An 18,956-nucleotide genomic window follows, 5' to 3' on the forward strand; every position below is an offset into this window, starting at 1 on the left:
TATTTACTTAACACAGCAGGCCAGGTCCAACCCAGCATAAAAAAACAACCACGGACACCAGGTAGACTTTCTAACCTGCTGAAATTTTAACCTTAACTATAGATTTTAGACTCTAATCGACCTGCTCTAAACGATTAGCTTGGAGGAGACGTTAAAGGAAATTTCCCCAAGGATTGAAGGCTCTCAGTTTTTATAATGTTTAAATGTGCTCCCCTTCCTGCGAATATGCATTTCAGCAGCACCACTGTGACCGATTGATTTCACTCTGGTTCTTCCTGCAACACTTTTTATTTGTTGGACCACATCCCTCCTCTGCAGAGCTCACAGCTGCAACACATTTCCTTTTTACATCCTCAGACAAACCATAATCTACCCTGGTGCAGATAATGAAATTGAAAAAGGTGGAGTCTGCAATTGCTTTAAGGAGAAAAACAGACCATCCATCATTTCTTTTGTCTTTCAAGAGAGACCTCAGTTGATTTTGGATCATTGCAGAGATACCCGGCTGGTTTCTGGCGCAGCTTAAGCTCTGCAGCTCAGGCTTTAGAAGAACTTCTACTTTGAAATAAAAGCACGATTCTTATCTTCATTTTTTAGAGATTTCAATCAGTGGCGCTTTTCTTTCTTTTTTTTTTTTTTTTTTTTTTTCCACTGGTGTTCGCTAATAACTTTTCTAAGTCTTTGAGAATGCTCTCCTACTAACCTTTTTTCATTACTTCAAGGCACTTCTCACCGTCTGCCAACTCTTATCTGGAAACGATAACATTTCTTTTGAATTTGTCCGTATATAATTTATTACCTGTCTCATTATAAGAACTTTTTTTTTTTTTTTCTTTTTTTTTTTGGTTCATTAAAATAATTCAGCAGTTTTGAACACAGCAGCATTGTGAGAAGTTGCAAGCAGCTCCTCAAGATGCACGAGTCCTGAACTGGAGGATATTTGCATCTCATATCTCATCAGTCATTGTGAGCAGTTTGCTGAAGCCCTTGCTGGGTTTCCCATGGTCTCAAAAGTACATCTCATTGCATAGGAGCTGATTAATAATGAGGTGGAAGGTCTCCGCAGAATTTTAGCCAAAGCACTTAGCGCGGCCCTTTGGAAACAAAAACCATGCACTTTTACAAAGCGTTCTCAAAAACTTTGGGAAGCTGCTTGTTTTCCACCCTCTTGCATTTGCATCAAGGATCTCGAGTTAAATTTGAAAAAATTAGCCGCTCCGACATTTGAAATCTCAGGAGCAGCTGAAGTGCTCTTGTGGCAGCACAACCCCCAAACGCACACCCTGACCTTCCCACCAGCCCCTCGCTCTTCATGTGGCCTCGAATCATTAATCACCAGGATCTTTTCAGCTGTCAATACATACAAGAAGAGACCCCCAAAGACAACAATGATGTCTCAAATGAAACCCTTTTCTTTTGTTTTTCAGAACGGGGGCAAATACAGTTCACTGAGGATTACTGTTTACTGCTCTGTCCGGCACAAACCTCATACTGTATTCATAAAGAGCTTATCTGGTGGAGAAATCCTTGTCTGAACAGCGCAGCATATTGTGAGTAAAAAAAGTCTCCGATCCGACTGGATTAGTTTTGATCTCTTGTTGAAAACAGTTATGTTTCCTTCTAGAATCAGTTGTAATTCATTTTCCCTTAAAGGGGCTGGGTAATGTCGAAGAAGAAGTGCAAACTAAAATATTTATGGGAATTTAGCCATGAAGCTGCATTTGAAAAAGTAATGAACAGATCTATTATATTGCAGTAATAATGTTTTACAAATTCATACAGCTGGATTTTATTTTGTAAATAGACACAATTTCTAGAATATAATTTTTTTTCTTTTTTTTAGAGGGAGGCGTGCACCAATTACCATTTTCTGGCCAATTGCTGGTCTTTAAAAAGACAGACCTGCCAATTTCATTTTTGGCTGACACAGATTTAAATTTTTTTCTTTTTGAAAAGTCGCTGAATAATGTGGCAAAGTTGCTAAGTGTCCAACAGTGGAGTGACTATTGTTAAGTGAGAGCAGATGTGACCTGCAGGCAGCGCTCTAACGGCAGAGCAGAAGGGGACCATGGCTGATTTTCAGACCTTTGCAAAGATGAATAAGAAAGGTGGAAGAGATCAGTTTCTCATTTCAAGCATCAGCTGATCACAGAATTCCCAAAATTAAATGGGATGTATTATGTAAAATAAACATTTTAAACTTTTTAATTTTTTATCATGTTATAATGTTATTCCATCATCAAAAACGTACATGGACTGTTGCTTTTAGCACTTAATTCATTTTTGAGGAATCCTTTAATCTCTGGCAGCCATCCAGAAGTGGCCAAACATTTGTTCTCACCAGCAAAACTTCTGCCTTACACAACCCTTGGCCCCCCATGTGCCTTCTCCCCTCAGCTCCTGCAGACTAGCAGCAGCAATTAGCAAATACCTGGTGGAACTGCGCATTTGCTGACCTTGTAATACGAACTATATCTCAGTCCAACTCTCCTCAGAACAGTTGTAAACGGCATGGAGGAGCATTGTTATGATGCAGTACTGAAGGGAAAGTATCAGAGAGAGTAGGAGATTCTTAAAGAGACAGAGGATCAATTCTGAGGAATTCAGATTTCTTTTAAGTTACATTTGATGTGTACAATATGTTTTAACAACTGAAGGTAACATAGTTACTTGATTGTTCTATAAAATGGCACTATGTTTCTGGAAAATACATAATGCCGCCCCTTTAAGGATTTATCAGTACCCGATTTATCAGTGTCTTTTTTAAAACAAATTTGAACCGCATTTTATAGATTTTAACCCTTTATTACTAAAATAAAGGGTTGTGGTTGGTATGTGACAAAAGCTTTGCAGTTGGCTGTACATGAGCTATAAATAAACAGCCTCTAAACTTTTAATACAGTTTACTCACACATTGACAGTTGTTAATCCAACTTAATATCCTAAAGCACTTGGTCACTTTAAATGAGACGCTTGCACGGCCCCCCATCACTAAACTACTGCACAATTATGCATCGATTCATCCTGTTTCACTGACACTGCATTTTTTTTCTTTTCTTTTTTTTTTTCGATATTCACTTCAGTATTTCGTCCTTGAAGGCAAGTAGGGCGAAAAAAAATGGTGCATGGCTGAATGCTAAAATTTCCTCCCTCTCCTATTGATCTTATCCTGGGTGTGCTGTTTGGCAGTTGAGGCTTTACGATGCAGATTTTAATCACCTCTGCTGGTTCACAGTGGCCCCTGGATGTGTCTGGCACCGCGGCTCTCAGGCTCGGGATGATTTGTGGCGTGTAAACATCACAATTCAAGGCAGGACACCTGCCACTTTTTCCACACGCCGGACACCCAGCATTTTCTGTGCGACATATGAACTGCAATATTTGTGGGAGACTCGTGTCATGAAGTTTATAGGTACATGATTTGTTGTGTCGTATTTTATTAGTGGAAAGGCGGGTGCAGTGGACTGAGCCATTCTAAAACCTCCAGCTGGGAACATGTACATTTGTTAAACAGTTTGTGTTTCGGAAGTGGCTCATCCAAGTGGTACTCTAAGTAACATTTGGTTGCGTTTAACTAAAAGGGTTTTTCTTTTAGTTTCTGTAAACATGATTTTAGATGTTTGCTTCTGAGACATGAACTGGTGATATTTTTTAAACGATACAAATCCCTTTTTGCTGCTTTCGCAGCTGCAGGTCTTTTGGGTATTTCTCAAGCTAAGTCAGATTGGTTTAAGATTGTCTGTTAACATCATACTTGAAGTTAAACCACAGTCAGTTGGATTTAGGTCTGGACTTTCACGTTTAATCATTGCTTTGCAGTCCTAGCTGTTCATTTGACTTGTAGGAACGTGAAATGTTCTTACAATCTCTACTCACAGGTTTGATTTTCTTGTAGGATTAACCTGCGTTTAGCTCCATCCACCTTCCTCTAAAATCTTACCAGTCTGTTCTGAAGAAACATCCCCGAGCGCGATTCTCTTGACTCTGTATTTACGGCTAGTGTGATGTACAGAGTAAGCTTTGCGCTACGTATTGCCAATCTTCAAATTATAATTTGCTGAAATCTGATTTATTTATTTTTTTTGCATGGTGGTTTATACCACTGAATAATCCAACTGTGAACGATGTACGACCCCAAATTGACCCGTATGTATGGAACGACATAGATGTCACACAGCGGCACAATATTTATTGTCGCATGATTATAACAAGACAAACAAAGATAACAAACAGTAGCACAAATAATTGTGATGGCCTTTTATGGGGTATTGCCACATCTGGCTTCTTCTGGTGCAGAATTATGATGCATGTCTCACATCAACTACGTAAAAGTCGAATAAAATGAGGCATGCCTGTTCAGACTGCAGACACTTTGAAAACTATCTGATATGAATCTGATTCAGCATCTCACGTGAAAGTGGCACAGATTGGATTTTTGGGTGGTGAAAAGATCAGAATTGGTCCGTTCAGATAGTCATGGAAAAGTCTCATATGAGCAAAAAAATATAATTTGCGTCACATTTACCTGCTATGTGAACGTAGCCATAGTGTTTTACATATGAGACCAAAAAGTAGCATTTTGGTGGCATTTAGCTTTTTAAAGTAGCATTTTAAAGTAGCAAAGTAGCATTTTATTGTACTAAAGAACCTCCTTCTGCATATTTGTCTCCCCTTCACTCCTATTGCCAAACTTCAATGAGGCGTTTTATGAATTTCTTCCAACAACAAAATCCAGATTTGTAAAATGTGAAACTAGTAGTTGTTCTTATTCCCTGGTCTATCTGCAGGTGAACAACTATACACAGAAGTTTTGGTTTTTTCAATATCTAGGGGTGTGAGTACACTACCTACTTGATTCTTCTATACATTGAATATACATTTATTTTTAAAATGTGTTGTATTTTTCTTCTCCAGAATCGCTCAAACTGAACTGGAGTTACAGCCCACATTTTCATCTGAAAGTAGAGAGGAGGCAGCCATGGAGGTGAAAGAACGCAGACCCTATCGCTCGCTCACGACCCGGCAGGACACCGAGCGCCGTTACACCAGCTCCTCTGCGGACAGCGAAGATGGTAAACCCAACTCTAAATCCTACAGCTCCAGTGAAACACTCAAAGCCTTCGACCACGACTCGAGGATGGCGTACGGCAGCCGTGTGAAGGAAATGGTTCACCATGAAGTGGATGAATTCAGCCGGCAAGGTCAGAGCAAAATCACAAATCCACTAGTCTGCAACAAGTCATTCAATTATTGTTTTTAATCAATTTTATTAACAATAAACAGAGGGAGAACAAGCCAATAATTGCAAATATATATATATAAAAAAAATTTAAACTCAAAGGAAAGGAGGTAAACACAACATTTAAACCTTCAGTATTAGACAAGTGGAGCCTATAAATATAATTTTTTGTCTTTTTGAAGTTAGTGGGTGAGGCATTAAGGTGTGGTCTGTAGTCTGGTGCTTCTTTGACTTTTGCTCCCTCATGTTAGTTTTAAAGTCGCCTTGGTTGTAACTGTAATTATTGTGTCGGTGAGATTTAAAAATTATCTTTCTAAATCCATGAATGGGAGATGACTTCATATATGGGATGTAGTTTGCAAAGTTACACAATATTTGTATTATTTTTTTTAGCTTATTTATTAGTTTTTTTGTCATATAGTTCAAAACTAAATATTTATTTTCCAAACTAAATATTTAGCAAGCAAACTATGTATTTAAACAAATTTTAAACTAAATATTTAATTTGGAGCTACATATTTAGCTGGTGAATTAAATATTAAATTGCAAAGTAACTATTTTTTTAATCTGACATTTAAAAAAAGAACCTAGTGAAAACATGACTTTGAAAAATTAACACCCTTTTTTTTCTTATTGACTGGCAAAACAAAACTAATGTTTTAGTGTGTACAACTGCCACTATAATCACTATAATTAAAATATTTAATAATGCTAAATGCTAAATATGTACGGTATAACTCCTTAACTCCTTCAACACTGAATAAAATTGTTCTATGTTAGCTTTCTTACTATCTTACTACTATAGCCATCTCTTCTTAGTCGAGATACATTTGCAGTTCAAATGCTCATTTCCAGAGCGCTGTTTATCATCTCACTGTAGGGGCCGACTTCTCCCTGCGAGACCTCGGCTTTGGAGATGGCCTTCCGTCGCATGTGGCGACGTACAGGAGCGACATGGGGCTGCCTCACCGCGACTACTCGGTCAGCGTGGGCTCTGACGCAGACACAGAGACGGACGGCATCATGTCCCCGGAACACGCGGTCAGGCTGTGGGGCCGCAGCAACACCAAGTCGGGCCGCAGCTCGTGTCTCTCCAGCAGGGCCAACTCCAACCTAACGCTCACCGACACTGAACACGAGAACACAGAAAACGGTAGGAACTTGACTTTTTTTCTTTTCCTCCTCAACTTCAGTGTTATCATATTGTTTTAACTGATTATGAGCTTCAACTGCTCACTTTCTACCTTTCTATTGTTTCTCTACCTTTAAATTGCTGAGAAAACTTAGCCGCTTTTAAAATACAGAGAAATAACCACCTAAACAGATAATAAGGCAGCTAAGTTGTTTTCTGACCTCTTGCTTGTTTTGTCTTGTAGATAAACAGCATTTTAATGAAAACTTACCAAATGACAGCATTTTGAAACAAAAAAGAAAAACACTTTTTTTGATCAAACATGTATGAGTCATACTTTAAAGTATATTGTTATATAACTATCCCAGCAGAGCTAATATGTTCAGAAGTAATGCTGAAAAAAACACCTGACAGAAAATAATTTATCCAACTTCAATAAATCCATGATCAGTCTTGCACATGAGACAGGAAGTGAGCGCAGGGCTACATCTCATCAGTCCTGGATGATTGTGATGTTTTTCTGCACATTAATATGTTTCAGTTTCATTGTTGACTTTGGCAGAAAACCTGCCTGACAGGTTGCAGTTTGTGACTTTAAGGAGAATTTGGGAAGTATTTTTGTGCCTTGGTATGGAAGGTAAGAATGGTTTTCAGTGGTGGGCACCAGTTAGCTGCGCTAGCCTTACAGCACTGTTCATAAACATTAGTTCAGCTTATGCTAAAGCGATATACTAACATGGTGTTTAGTGGAAGCTAACGCATTAAATTCAACTACGTATATTGATATACACCTAGCGTCAGTGACGTGTTATATCGCCCTCAACAAGGTCAGGGATAACTAACCCTTATTGCACATCTATCTGCTCTGTTGTACTTCAGGAGCTTCTGAAAGTAATTCTTTAAAACAAACCTTTGAATTTTACATTTGTTGAGGATTGCTAACTCTGTTGCTGCCTGATTGACCACGTTAGGGGTGCGGTCAGAAAACGAGCAGAACATCAGTCGATTTTAAACTGTTCTAAAATGATAAGTTCTGGGTACAGGAAAAAAACAAACATTTGCTGCGCCGAATCATGAGTAGAGAACATACGGAGAGGACGCTAAACTGCTTCATAAACAGTCTTCAGCCACTTCAAAATGAAAGCACAAATATAAACATCTAACTGCTTGCTGAATGCTTAACAACATGACAAAAACCATAATACAGATGTTGAACTTTATTCAACTGAAAGTGCACAAAACAGCCAAGTAAATTAGTGCTTTAGAATTTATCCCATAAAATTGAAGGGGAAGCGTTAAATGTTTTCAAAGTTAGATATAGTGCTAATGAAAAGTTAGCTGTGCTATTATCATATTAGTGGATTACTGCAGTGTGCCCACCACTGGCTTTTAACCAGAGGATCAATCATATTTCTGCATTGTTGTACAGTTTTCTATAGTTTCAATAAATAATACTCTCATTTTATTGTTTCTCATTTATTCATGTTGGTAAATAAGAGAACCTTGGTGTATATTCAGCAAAGTGTGTACACTTTGTTTATAACATTATGTTGTCCTCCTTAGTGTGACATTCTCCACATTTGCTTACTTCTGTCTCAGTTCGACTGGATTATCTCATTTTTCTGGTGTACTAGATCTGTTTCATAAGATGCAGCGTTGAGCATTAACCTAAATCATGCATATTATATGGCAGATTTATGAAATTGTTCCCGGGGTACTTCACAGACAGAGGAGCTCATCAAGGATCTGGCGGCAAGAATTGTAATTGCCCTGCCCATCCTTGCAGAGAACTCTGCGAATCGTTTGCATTTCAGCGTGCATCACGTTATGTATTAGCTTCTTATTATAACTGACAGAAATGACTCTTGGAAGTGGAATCCATTTGGTCAGATGACTCCGGTAGAGAGCACGGCATCCCTCCGCTTGATCATCCGGGGTGCCAGGGGACTTGAGCTTGGCTGTATTGTGCATAATTAAAGAGACTCTCCTTGGATGGTTGTTCAGGGGGTCGGTAGGCTGGAATGTTTCCCGTAGCTGCAGCATCATGCGTGTGCGAGACCCAATCAAGATTCTAAGTAGCCTTTTATTCCACTCACCCAAGCAGAAAGAGCACTTGTATTCAGCATTTAATTCAGTAATGCCAGATAACATACAATTTATATATGGCAAGTTAATTAAAATCCATCGAGAAGGCCTTCCTGTGTGTGCTTTAATCTCTTTAAATCAACAAACCATTTAGTGTGCTTTAATGTATTCAAGCCGCTGGGCTGTTCCCCCCCTCTTCACATGTGACTTTCTTGACCCTGGTTTAATGCATGCAAATAAGCTATAGCAATTTCAGAACAATTTTCTTGATGCTTTGATTCCAGGCCGTCAGTTCTGTTTTGTGAACAAAATGCCTTCCTTGTTATGATGGTTTTTTACAACGATTACTCTGCAGTTGGTGTGTGATAACGATAAAAATCCTTATCCTCATTGGAACTCACTGAATGTGTAGTGTAGTTAAGCAAATGCCTGAAGTAAGTTAGACTGTTAGCATTTCCCTGATAAGTTTGAAAATGAATGAAATCCCACAGTGATGGTTAATTTCTTTGTGCAGTAAACCGATTTATCCTAACAACTGGCAGGAGAATTGCAAAAAAGAAAACAAAAAAACTTCTTTGCATATTGGAATTTTATATTTTGATTTCTTTTCCTAGCAAAGAGTACACTACGTTGGAAAACTGCCTATAAAATATGGGAAACTAAAAGCATCTCTTGGAGTTCGTCATGTCCAAAAACACTCAAACGCCACAACCTTTTGGTTCTGTACTGGTACATTGTTAGCTCCAGCTAATGGCAATGCTAATATTTATTAGCTGCCATTAAGGATGTTAGCTTCAGCTAATGGTGTTAGCTCCTGCTATGGTATTAGCTCCTGCTAATGGTGTTAGCTCCTACAGATGGTGTCAGCTCCTGCTAGCGTGTTAGCTCTTTCTAATATAGTAAGTAGATCACAAGCCGATCATGCTTATTTGTTTCAACAGTTTATAACGTCACATAAAAATTTAAGGCAGTTTGCCTGATTGCAGATGTTTTGTGGGCAGACATGAAGGTCGTCTGACTCCACGACTTTACTTGTCTATTGTTTAGACTCAAGTCCACTTATTAAAATGCATCAGTCCGGCATGAATTGCACAGGTGAAGTGTGGCGACTTCTGTAGGTGAAAGATATACAGTTTTTGAAGTAATTATGAGTTTTTACGTATCGCACATAACTTTTAGATTAAAAAGAAAATATACCACATATTTAGACCAACGTGTTAAATTTATCATGGTGCCCTTTAAAGCTGCAGAGTCAAGCTCAGGTTAAAAATGTCAACAAATGTTTTACAATTAAAGAATCTTTGGCAGCCTAAAATCTCATATGGTGAGATTTTAGGCCATTTCTTCACCTGTGCAATGTAGTGAACCAGAGTTCACTACATTTAGTGAACTCTGGTTCACTAAATGTAGAACCCCCGGATGATTTTTGTGCACACTCTCTCTTCCCCAAACTACAATGGCTGTGTCGGACACCTAAGTGAATGTCAATATAATGTGCACGTTCCGTAATGTGAGTTAGAAAGCCTTAAAATTGCATCCATTGAGCTTGTACAGCGATGTACATGTTCATCCTCCCCATGCTGCTCCTGTTCCCTAGGGAGTCCCTCAAAGACACTTAAGGCAGCCTGCCACTGCTGACTCACTCTACGTTTCACTGAGGCTCAGCGGCACGAAGAAAAGGCAGTCTGCTGTGTTTAGAGGAGGTTTTGCTTTTCTTGGTTTATTCCCAGTAACGGCTTATCCAGATGTGTGTTCTTTTAATCCCCCCCCCCTCACCACCACTGTGGCTTGGCTATTATATTTCTGTAACTACGAGAACCAGAACAGACGATAACCACAAGGCCTGTTCAGGGAGTGTTATTCATGTGTCCCATAACCTGTGGAGAGAAAATAATGCCGCTAAAGCCTACACAGTTCTTTCTAAGAGAAAAAACATTGGTGGGACTGGCTCTGGTGTTTTTCTATGGCAAAAATGTAATTAGTTCCAGTGGGTGGTTAGTTGTGTATTTATTTTGCCTTCTCTTACTCTATCCTCCAGGGAGTTTCATTCTTTATTGATTGAGGAGATGTATTTATAAATGTATGCAAAGCCAAGTTCTGATCTTATTCTGGAGTGCAATTGAGCGACGCCCCCTTTTCTTTTAGCTTAGAGTCTGAAGTGCAAATGTTGCATGTAACAGTTTTTTTTTTTTCGTATGCTTTGTTAGACGCAGACAGAGAAGGTGTTTATTTCTTGTTCACAATCGCTTCTCCTGATTGGGATTTGGAACGAAGTGGTACAGAAAAAAAAAACAAAAAACATCTTATCTTTTCTCACATTATTCAATTAAATTTTCTCAAAGCAATTGTGGTTGTGTATCCGTTTAATCTAAATGATCATAAAGATGTTTGATTTAAAAGCACCTGTTTGGATCTTAAAGGAGCTACCTTGTCTATGATAAAAAAAATAATCGAAAGTTTGACTGACTTGGTTACACGCTGTGATAGAAAAGCTGCTAGTGACACAAAATTAGCAGCCCCGATGGCGGACATGAGTCTTACAACTGTCACAACAGATTGCGTAAGCGATTGCTTTTTTTACTGCCTAAGCTTTGCATGCTCCAAGACTGTTAAGCCTGATTCCGCAGAGGCATTTTGACGAACTCTCTAGCTGTTGGTGTGTGTTCCTCATTCCAAACCCAGTCACATACCAGGCTTCGGGATACATTTATATAAAAAATACGTCGGATTTCTTTTTTATATTCAGGGAAACAGGATGATCTTGATTGAAATGTGCAAATCACTTACACTGATAAAAAAATAAAAAAAACTTTTTAAATCTAATTATATTAAGTTGAGCTTATTTACACAGTCCTAATTGGGAAAAGAATGCAACATCAAGGCACTTCGGAAGAACCCTCCCATCCCCCCGACCCCCCAACATATCTATATCCAAAAATACATGAACAAATCAAACAGTGCTGCTGAAGCAACAAGTCATGCAGTTTGTCATCATCTATCACGCAGTGTGACAGGAGTTTCTGGTACAGTGTGACCCGTTCTGGTTCTGCACAATTTTCAAAATTGTACAGTGTGTGCCGGGCTTATTGAAGCCCAACCGACTGTGTCTGGTCATTGGCTTTGGAGCAACCCCCCCTCCAGAGTGAGTGTTTAGCAACAGTGGACACATGATTTCAATTAAGTTTGATCACTGCGCATGTGGTGACTGTGGAAAGTAATGAGTCCCTTTTAACAGAAAGAAGCCAATTCAATAAATCTCTAGGATTTAGAATATCATTTCAGATTTTTCTCTTTATAAAAGAGCTTTTTTGAAGTTGCAAACAAGAAGGATTGATTCCAGTAACTGCTTTTATTTACGATTGAAATTATCACCACCAGGTTTATTGTAATTACTCATTTTTTTCAGAAAAAATGCATCTGAAAAAATGCACAAGTAAAGTATATATAGTATATATAGTATTACTATAAGTAAGTGCAATTATAAGGTATTATCAACATGTAAACACAGTTATACAGTGGTACGAAGCTCAACTTTATGCTGGCAACTAATGCTATTTTTATTATCTGCATAGTGGAGCATTGAAAGCACAGTTATAAGAAGATAAAAATAACTGTAAAAAGCTATGTTACATATTTAAAATTATGCTATTTTAGCAGCAGCAAGATCGATTCTCTCTTTTTAATTTCAAATAAACTAATTTAGATCTTGGTAGATGTTTGTTTTTATATTATCTGGTATTTTAACTCGAGCTTTATACCGTTGGAAGCACACAGGTGCATTTCTAGTCAACAGTAAATTTTCAGTTCAGTGTGCTGCTCAGATTGAACCAAACATCCTTCTCGCTGTTAAAGTTGATGCGAGCTTACACCACATTAGATTGTTTCTTTTTTTTTTTTTTGCACAACACAGGACAGTGACGAACATCAGGCAGCCTCGGTACCCAGTCCTGCATGCTGTGACGGAGACAGCGCTGCAGGGTTCAATTTGTTGGTGGCAGTCTGCATCTTTTACCACCAGATATCACCGACTCCCACACACTCTGCCTTTAATGAATCATGAAACAAAGAATGGGGGAAAAAAAAAAATCATGCCGTCTGGTAAAACTCCATAGTGATTTATTCCCTTGTTACCTGTATCAGGTGCTTTTTTTGGAGGGTGTAAGATTCTTGTGAGACTTTGAACTGTTGAAAGATTGAGGTTAAGCGCTTCGGGGTGGTTTTCAGCGTCTGAAACTTTGAACGTAGCACGAGTGTCTGTGAGAGACAGGTGTTCCTTGTGAAACGCGTCACGCCTCCCTTCTAAAAAAGCGGAGGGGCTTTGAAAAGCAAATCTCCTGCAGATTTGAACTTGAATGGGAGGTACATCAGCTGTCACCCGTCCAACTATTGAAAGAACTTTTGTTCAGTTCTATTATTTCTGGCTCCAACCACATTACCACTGCATACAAAAGCATCTACTGTGGTATGGTGTGCTTGCTCGCTATATTTACTATGAAGAATTCAAGTCCATTTAAAATCCACTTTTTGTTTACGGATTTCTAAATTGACCAAATAATGTCAAACAGAACTTAAAACCGCCCCAGAAACATAAACTCCACAATGTCAAAACTAACTTTAACCAGGAAAATTTATATCATTTTTTTTCTCCTCATGTTTTTGATCATTATTCTCCTGAATATTTAGTCTCAACAGATGAAAGAAAATGCGAACTCACATTAAAAATGCATTCTTTGCATAATGATAGCTTTCCAAAAATAACCACAGAACAAACAGTACTGTTATACTTTGATACAAACCCATGTAGCTCAGTCGTGTACCTCGCAGGCTGTGCATACTAAAACACCGCTGCTGATGGCCACACCCTTTGGAGGTGTCTGAGCAAATGGCTTTGATACCCACTCCACATTTAAGATGTGTGTTAACTTTGAACTGAATCTCCGGAGCTTTGCCTCAGCATCAGCAGCCTGTGTTGGGGGAAGCAACATCAGACTTTCAATTAGATGGGATATCTCTGAGTTACAGTACTGGAGTCATTAGCGCTTTTATTACAGCGGTACAGCAAGTCGTCGGAACCACAGATATGAGGCGTCTCATGGAAAGGTGGCATAAGTGAAGCAGCATATTATAAGAGAAGCAGTTTTTTTTTTATACCTTCCCTGTTCCTCCGCTGTTATTATATCTCCTGGCCTTTTGCTAATCGAAACTAATCAACCTATTATAAAGGTCAGAAACCTTGAAGTTTACAGATATTCTGGTCAGTTTATTTTTTGGTTTCCTTTCTAGTCCTGGTTTCTTAAAGGGTTGGTATTATGTATTTTCTACCCACATAATGCTATTTTATAGCACCATCAAGTAACTACATTATCTTGAGTTATTACAAAACGCTCTCTGTATAAAACATAATTTAAAAGAAATTTGACTTCATAATTTGACACCTCAAAATTGGGCCTCCGTCTCTTTAAAAAGCTTCTGCTCTTTCTTACACTTTGCCTTCAGCACATCATCACAACAATGCTTCTCATTATGCTGTTTAGAACTGTTCTTAATAGTGTTGAACTAAGAAATAGTTTGTATGATAAACTCAGGAGGCGCACATTAGCTTTAGCTAATTGTTGCTGCTGCTAGTCTGGAGGAGCTCAGATAGGGAAGGGTGAGCGAGGTTGCTTATTTTGTTGATGTATAATTTTTTATTAAAATGTGATTTATTACAATTAATTATAAACCCTACAATTAACTCATTAAAAAATATTCAATCCCTAGCCTGAAAGAATTGCATTCAGTCTAAGATTTTAAAAAGGCAGCTGAATTCTTAATTCTGCATGTTTCATAGCAGACTTTTAAACCACGGTAAGAACAGAGCAGCTTAGCTGGACATACAGCCTTCCTGTTATCTGCTTCAAGATCCGCTCTTCCTCACTCTCTCTCCTGACTGAGCCACACACGTGACCCACCATGTGGCCGAAAACACAGTTTCTTATAAATTGCTTCCTCTCTCTCTCAGTATGAGAATTCTTATTCTCACGGCTTGCTGCCTTGTACGATGCATTCACTGATTGACCAAAGATAGGATTTGTCGATTTCAGACCAGCCCGTCACCTGTCATGGACGATCAAGCTGAAAATGTTCTGATTCTTGCCACCAGCCAATTTCTCCATGCTTCACTGTGTTACAGACATCATTGTTTCACATGGTGCGGACATTGCGGTGTGTTGCAGTAGACTGTAATTTTCATTCAGAGTGTGTTAGCTTGCCTCGAATGGCTCAACAGACGGCACAGAATGACTCTTTAAGCTTGTTCCAATGCCCTGCAGGGTTTTACTCTTAATCATACTCCTCACTTTTAATTCTGTGTTTGCATTAAATTATTCTGGCAAATTAGTCATGTTTATTTTCAGTCCTTTGTGACAGGCTAATAACAAAACAAAAATATGTAATTCCACCCTGAATATGATCATAAACTGAAATAAATTTAGAATAAAAAAAAACACTGCATGCCTAGTGAGAAACAATATTTTTTTGTTCAGAATTAGGGTTGAAAATGATTTTACTTTGAATTCAGAGCTGAATGTTTGAATGTCAAGAGAACAGGGTGATTCTTCCCACAGCACTACTTTTACATAATGGTGTCAGTTTCCCTGCAGTTAGAAACGTAATGACTTTTGTCAAAAAAGCAAGAATTTGATGCAACGTTTCCGTCTGACATCTCGGATGCAGAATGCGATCACATGCTGTAGGGGAGAGTGTTTCATGTGGGATTGGGATCTGTAATTTCGCTGCCTCCTTATCGAGCTCAACATGGGAGCTTGTTTTGGAAGCGGTCACAGGAATTGCGCTGCAGCGGCGGAGCATCGGGCAAAATGAGGCTTCAAAGAAATCACTAGCGGTTTCCCGGCTCACAGCCGTGGTTATTTTCACCCCCAGTATTTCTTGTGAAGTTATTTATTTGTTTACTTTTTTTTGGCAGAGTCCCCGCTCAGATCATGGATTAGTAGGGTGGGGGGGAAATTCTCTGGCTCATTTGCAGCCTAATTTGCTGGGGTTTAGAGGCCCTTGTGGACAGTTTGGGGGCTGTTATCTGCGGAGTTGCATACCCTCATCCCCACTGTCTAAACCAACAGCACATCAGGACCCATCTTACCACTAAAGCTCGGGGGGGGGGGGCTCACCACAACTCAAAGCTCAGCATGGAGCAGGATGAGTGCTTCTCTGCAGAGGATCATCCCGGTCCGGGCTTACCACTTCTGTTCCTCACTTGGACAGATCCATTTAACACACTGTCAATTATCTATGCTCATGTTATATTAATCTTAGTTTTGGGGAATGTTGTGTGTAAAATACATGACACATGATTCGGTTTTCTGAGTCAGTCTTGTTTGAACCAATCAACTAAAAAAAACGCACTTTGTCATTTAATCAGAAAAAAAGATACACACAAATAAAATAAAAGCATATTAAATTAATTATAAATTAATACTTTGCAAACTAATGAACTGCACGAAAAAAAACTCTTTGTGTTTCTTATCATGTTTTTTGGTTGGCTTGATTGTACTGCTGCCTTACAATAAAGTTCCAGATAACTCTGAACAGTTATCTTTAGGGACAGCAATTAGCAGTTGTTATTGAAGCTCAGGAAGCGGAGATCATAACATGCTGTTGCTCTAATGTAACGTAAAAGCAATTACACTTTCTCGCTGAATATTTTCCCTCATTACTAGTCACCTCTGATGTGTAAATGTCTAAGACAGACATCTAGACACTGAACTTTTATGCTTTAATAATCTGTGAAAGTTCCTACGCCAAGAAGTTAAACATTTCTGTTGTCATCAAAAGCTTGACTAACAGGTACATTTAAGCATCTATGACATGAAATCACATTCATAATAAACATTATGCATGTCTTTTTTTCTTTTCTTTATTTTTGTTGAAAAAATCGATTTACATTAGATGTTTTATTGGGATTTTACGTAATAGACATACACAAAGCATATCTTATTCTTAAAGCAGAGGAAAAACACAGTAGTATTTTCCAGCATCCCATCAGATTGGTTTGTGACGCAAAGTAACTCCCAGGTTTGCCAAAGAGAAATGGCTTTGTCATCCATCGCTGTTGTTGTGGACGTTGCTTGTGTGTCAGTTTTATGGCGTACCAGCCAGAACCTTTGTATGTAAAAAAATATAAATAAATATTGCGTAAAAGTTGTAACGCTATGTAATTAAATAATCAAAATTAATGCAGCCCAAGTCCCTGCCCTACAAAAAACAATACAATTATTGCTAGAAATGGATGTTTATTGTGTTTTTCAAGTTATGTCTGTTTCTAGAAGCAGTAGATATCCAAATGGAAGTACAAAATCGTGCATAAAGTGAATTTTGTTTAATAGGTCTCTTTTATGTCTCAGTTTCAGATTTGTTTATTCAGCAGAATCATCCCCACAGCATGCTTCTTCCACAACAAAGTTTTATAACAGGACTGATGTGGTCAGGATGATGCTAGTTTTTTTTGCCACACAGCATTTTCCATGGACAAAAAGTTCAGTTTTGATCTCATCTGACCACCGAACCTTCTTCCAAGCCTGTGTGGAAGGAGGCAGCCAGAAGCCCGGGAGCAGTTTTCTTCAAACACTAACTATCTTTTTGCTAATTTGGTCTAAAGCCCAGGTTTGTTGTGGAGTGCACAACTCACATTTGTCCTTTTCACACCTGAGCAGTGCATCTCTGACGGCGTACGTTGACAGCTTCTCTGATTAATGCTCTTTTTGCTCAACCTGTGATTAGGTGAGGAGTCATGTCTTGGTACATTTGAAGCTGCGCTCTACTTGGTGCAGATGTTTGAAATTCAAGCTTTCGATATTTATAATCTTAATTTAAAATTTAAAATTTTTTGTTTGTGTTAAATGACCCATTTTAAATCTGTTGCAAATTTGAGTACAAAAGCAGGTCCGATAATAATAATACCAATAATACTCAGAAGGTTATAATATATAATATAATCTCAGAAGGTTAAATTGATAGTTAAGTGAAGTTACAATTAGAAAATTTAAAGCAGAAGCTTTAAATTTTCTAATTGAGTGCTATCCCAGGTGAGCTACGAACTCAGCTGGGATAGCACTATAAGTCAAATAAATATGTAATTATGTCAGAAAATGTATTTGCAGCAGTCCTCATGTTATGTGAGCTATCATTACTAAATAAAGATGCTTAGATAAAAGGTCGGTGCTAATGGGATTTTCACACATATAATAAACCAGCATTTTTTAAAATGTTCTTTTTTTTTTTTTTTTACACCTCACTTTCATTCTGTCTCCAAGTGATAACAGTAAAATTTCACTCCTTGGAAATTGAAAAGAAAATAGCTGGATATCTTTGCATTTTTCACTCTGCTTTGTAGTTTCTTTGAGAATAATGTTGTCACACTGGGAACGGTAGCTTTATCTGTACAAATTGACAGCTTTGCCGGCAGGTCAAATAAAAGCTGCTTTCTATCAGTCTGTAAGCCTCAGCGCTTGCTGGCTTAAAAGTAGATATACTGTTCAGTGTTTGTCTGTCTGTCTATCCCTCTCTCCGTCCCTCTCTCTGTTAGTTGCGGAAGAAGTTCTGCCCCAAGTATCTCGAGAGTTTGCTCACGAAAATGTTGAGATTGATTACGGTGTTACTTGCACATCCCATCAGGTAGAGACGCTGTGGAAGACTCCAACTAAGAACTGTTTCTTAGTTGGACTGTGAAAGGATTGGGATTCCCCTGAAGGAGGAATGTGGTCCAAGTGGCTGGAGAAAGGAAAGTCGGGGTCTCCTTCCTTAGGCTACAACTCGCCCCAACCGACCCTGGATTAGCAGTCAATCTGGGGATGTTCATTGCAAAGTAGAAATGTTGCAGAGTTCTATTTCGTCCCCTTGGAAGAAAGAAAGCGAGAGAGAGAGAGAGAGAGAGAAAGAATGTCCCTGCCCTATTGGGGATGGTCTCCTCTAAACTTGGCTTCTTTTAGGAATTTGCTCTGTCATGTTATCACTGTTGAATGGCATTATTTTTTTCAGGTTTTATTGAGGTAATAAGTAATTAACTTTAAAGACTAGAATTATAAAACACAGATTGATGCTGGAATCTGGCCTCTTTCAACAGATTTACTGTAGCGTGGGCGCTATTTAGTTCAGTCAAAAAACTGTTTTACTCTGATTCAATTCTGAGTTGGCAGAAAATGAAAGGATAACCAGAGTTTAGCTGCCCATTTCACAGCGCTAGGACTCGAACCAACTTCTTTCAATACTTGCTCTCAATAGAAATTTGGAAAGTGGATTGCTGTAGACTTACCAAAATCCCCCTTAATTACGCTTCAAAAGCCTTTGCCCTTTATTTTTCGTCTTTCCTTCCTTTTGTTCATGCTTTGGTTTGCCAGTGATTCATTCAGAGCCAAACTTTAGTAACTTGTTCAGTTCTTTTAAAAAAACCCCAGTGGTTATATTTCCAACTTGCTTTACGATTTGCTATTCTGTAAATTATATAAC

The 18,956-nt window shown here is 38.5% G+C and overlaps 1 protein-coding gene across 14 annotated transcripts in view; it reads left to right on the plus strand.

Annotated features, from left to right (window-relative positions):
- The window catches only part of tenm4 (teneurin transmembrane protein 4), a 211,175-nt gene that overhangs the window by 47,137 nt on the left and 145,082 nt on the right, over positions 1 to 18,956 (plus strand). For 12 of the 14 annotated variants that reach the window (XM_008426390.2, XM_008426388.2, XM_017308245.1 and 9 more), the window contains 2 exons: positions 4,915 to 5,201; positions 6,120 to 6,392. In XM_008426390.2, coding sequence (XP_008424612.1) covers positions 4,979 to 5,201; positions 6,120 to 6,392 — 496 coding nt within the window. In that variant the 5' untranslated portion in view covers positions 4,915 to 4,978. Of the gene's footprint in view, positions 1 to 1,427; positions 1,551 to 4,914; positions 5,202 to 6,119; positions 6,393 to 18,956 lie in introns of all 14 variants that reach the window. The other 2 variants (XM_008426387.2, XM_008426389.2) reach the window with 1 other exon arrangement.

The sequence above is a fragment of the Poecilia reticulata genome, linkage group LG13 (assembly GCF_000633615.1).
Source record: "Poecilia reticulata strain Guanapo linkage group LG13, Guppy_female_1.0+MT, whole genome shotgun sequence".
NCBI classification, from domain to species: domain Eukaryota; kingdom Metazoa; phylum Chordata; class Actinopteri; order Cyprinodontiformes; family Poeciliidae; genus Poecilia; species Poecilia reticulata.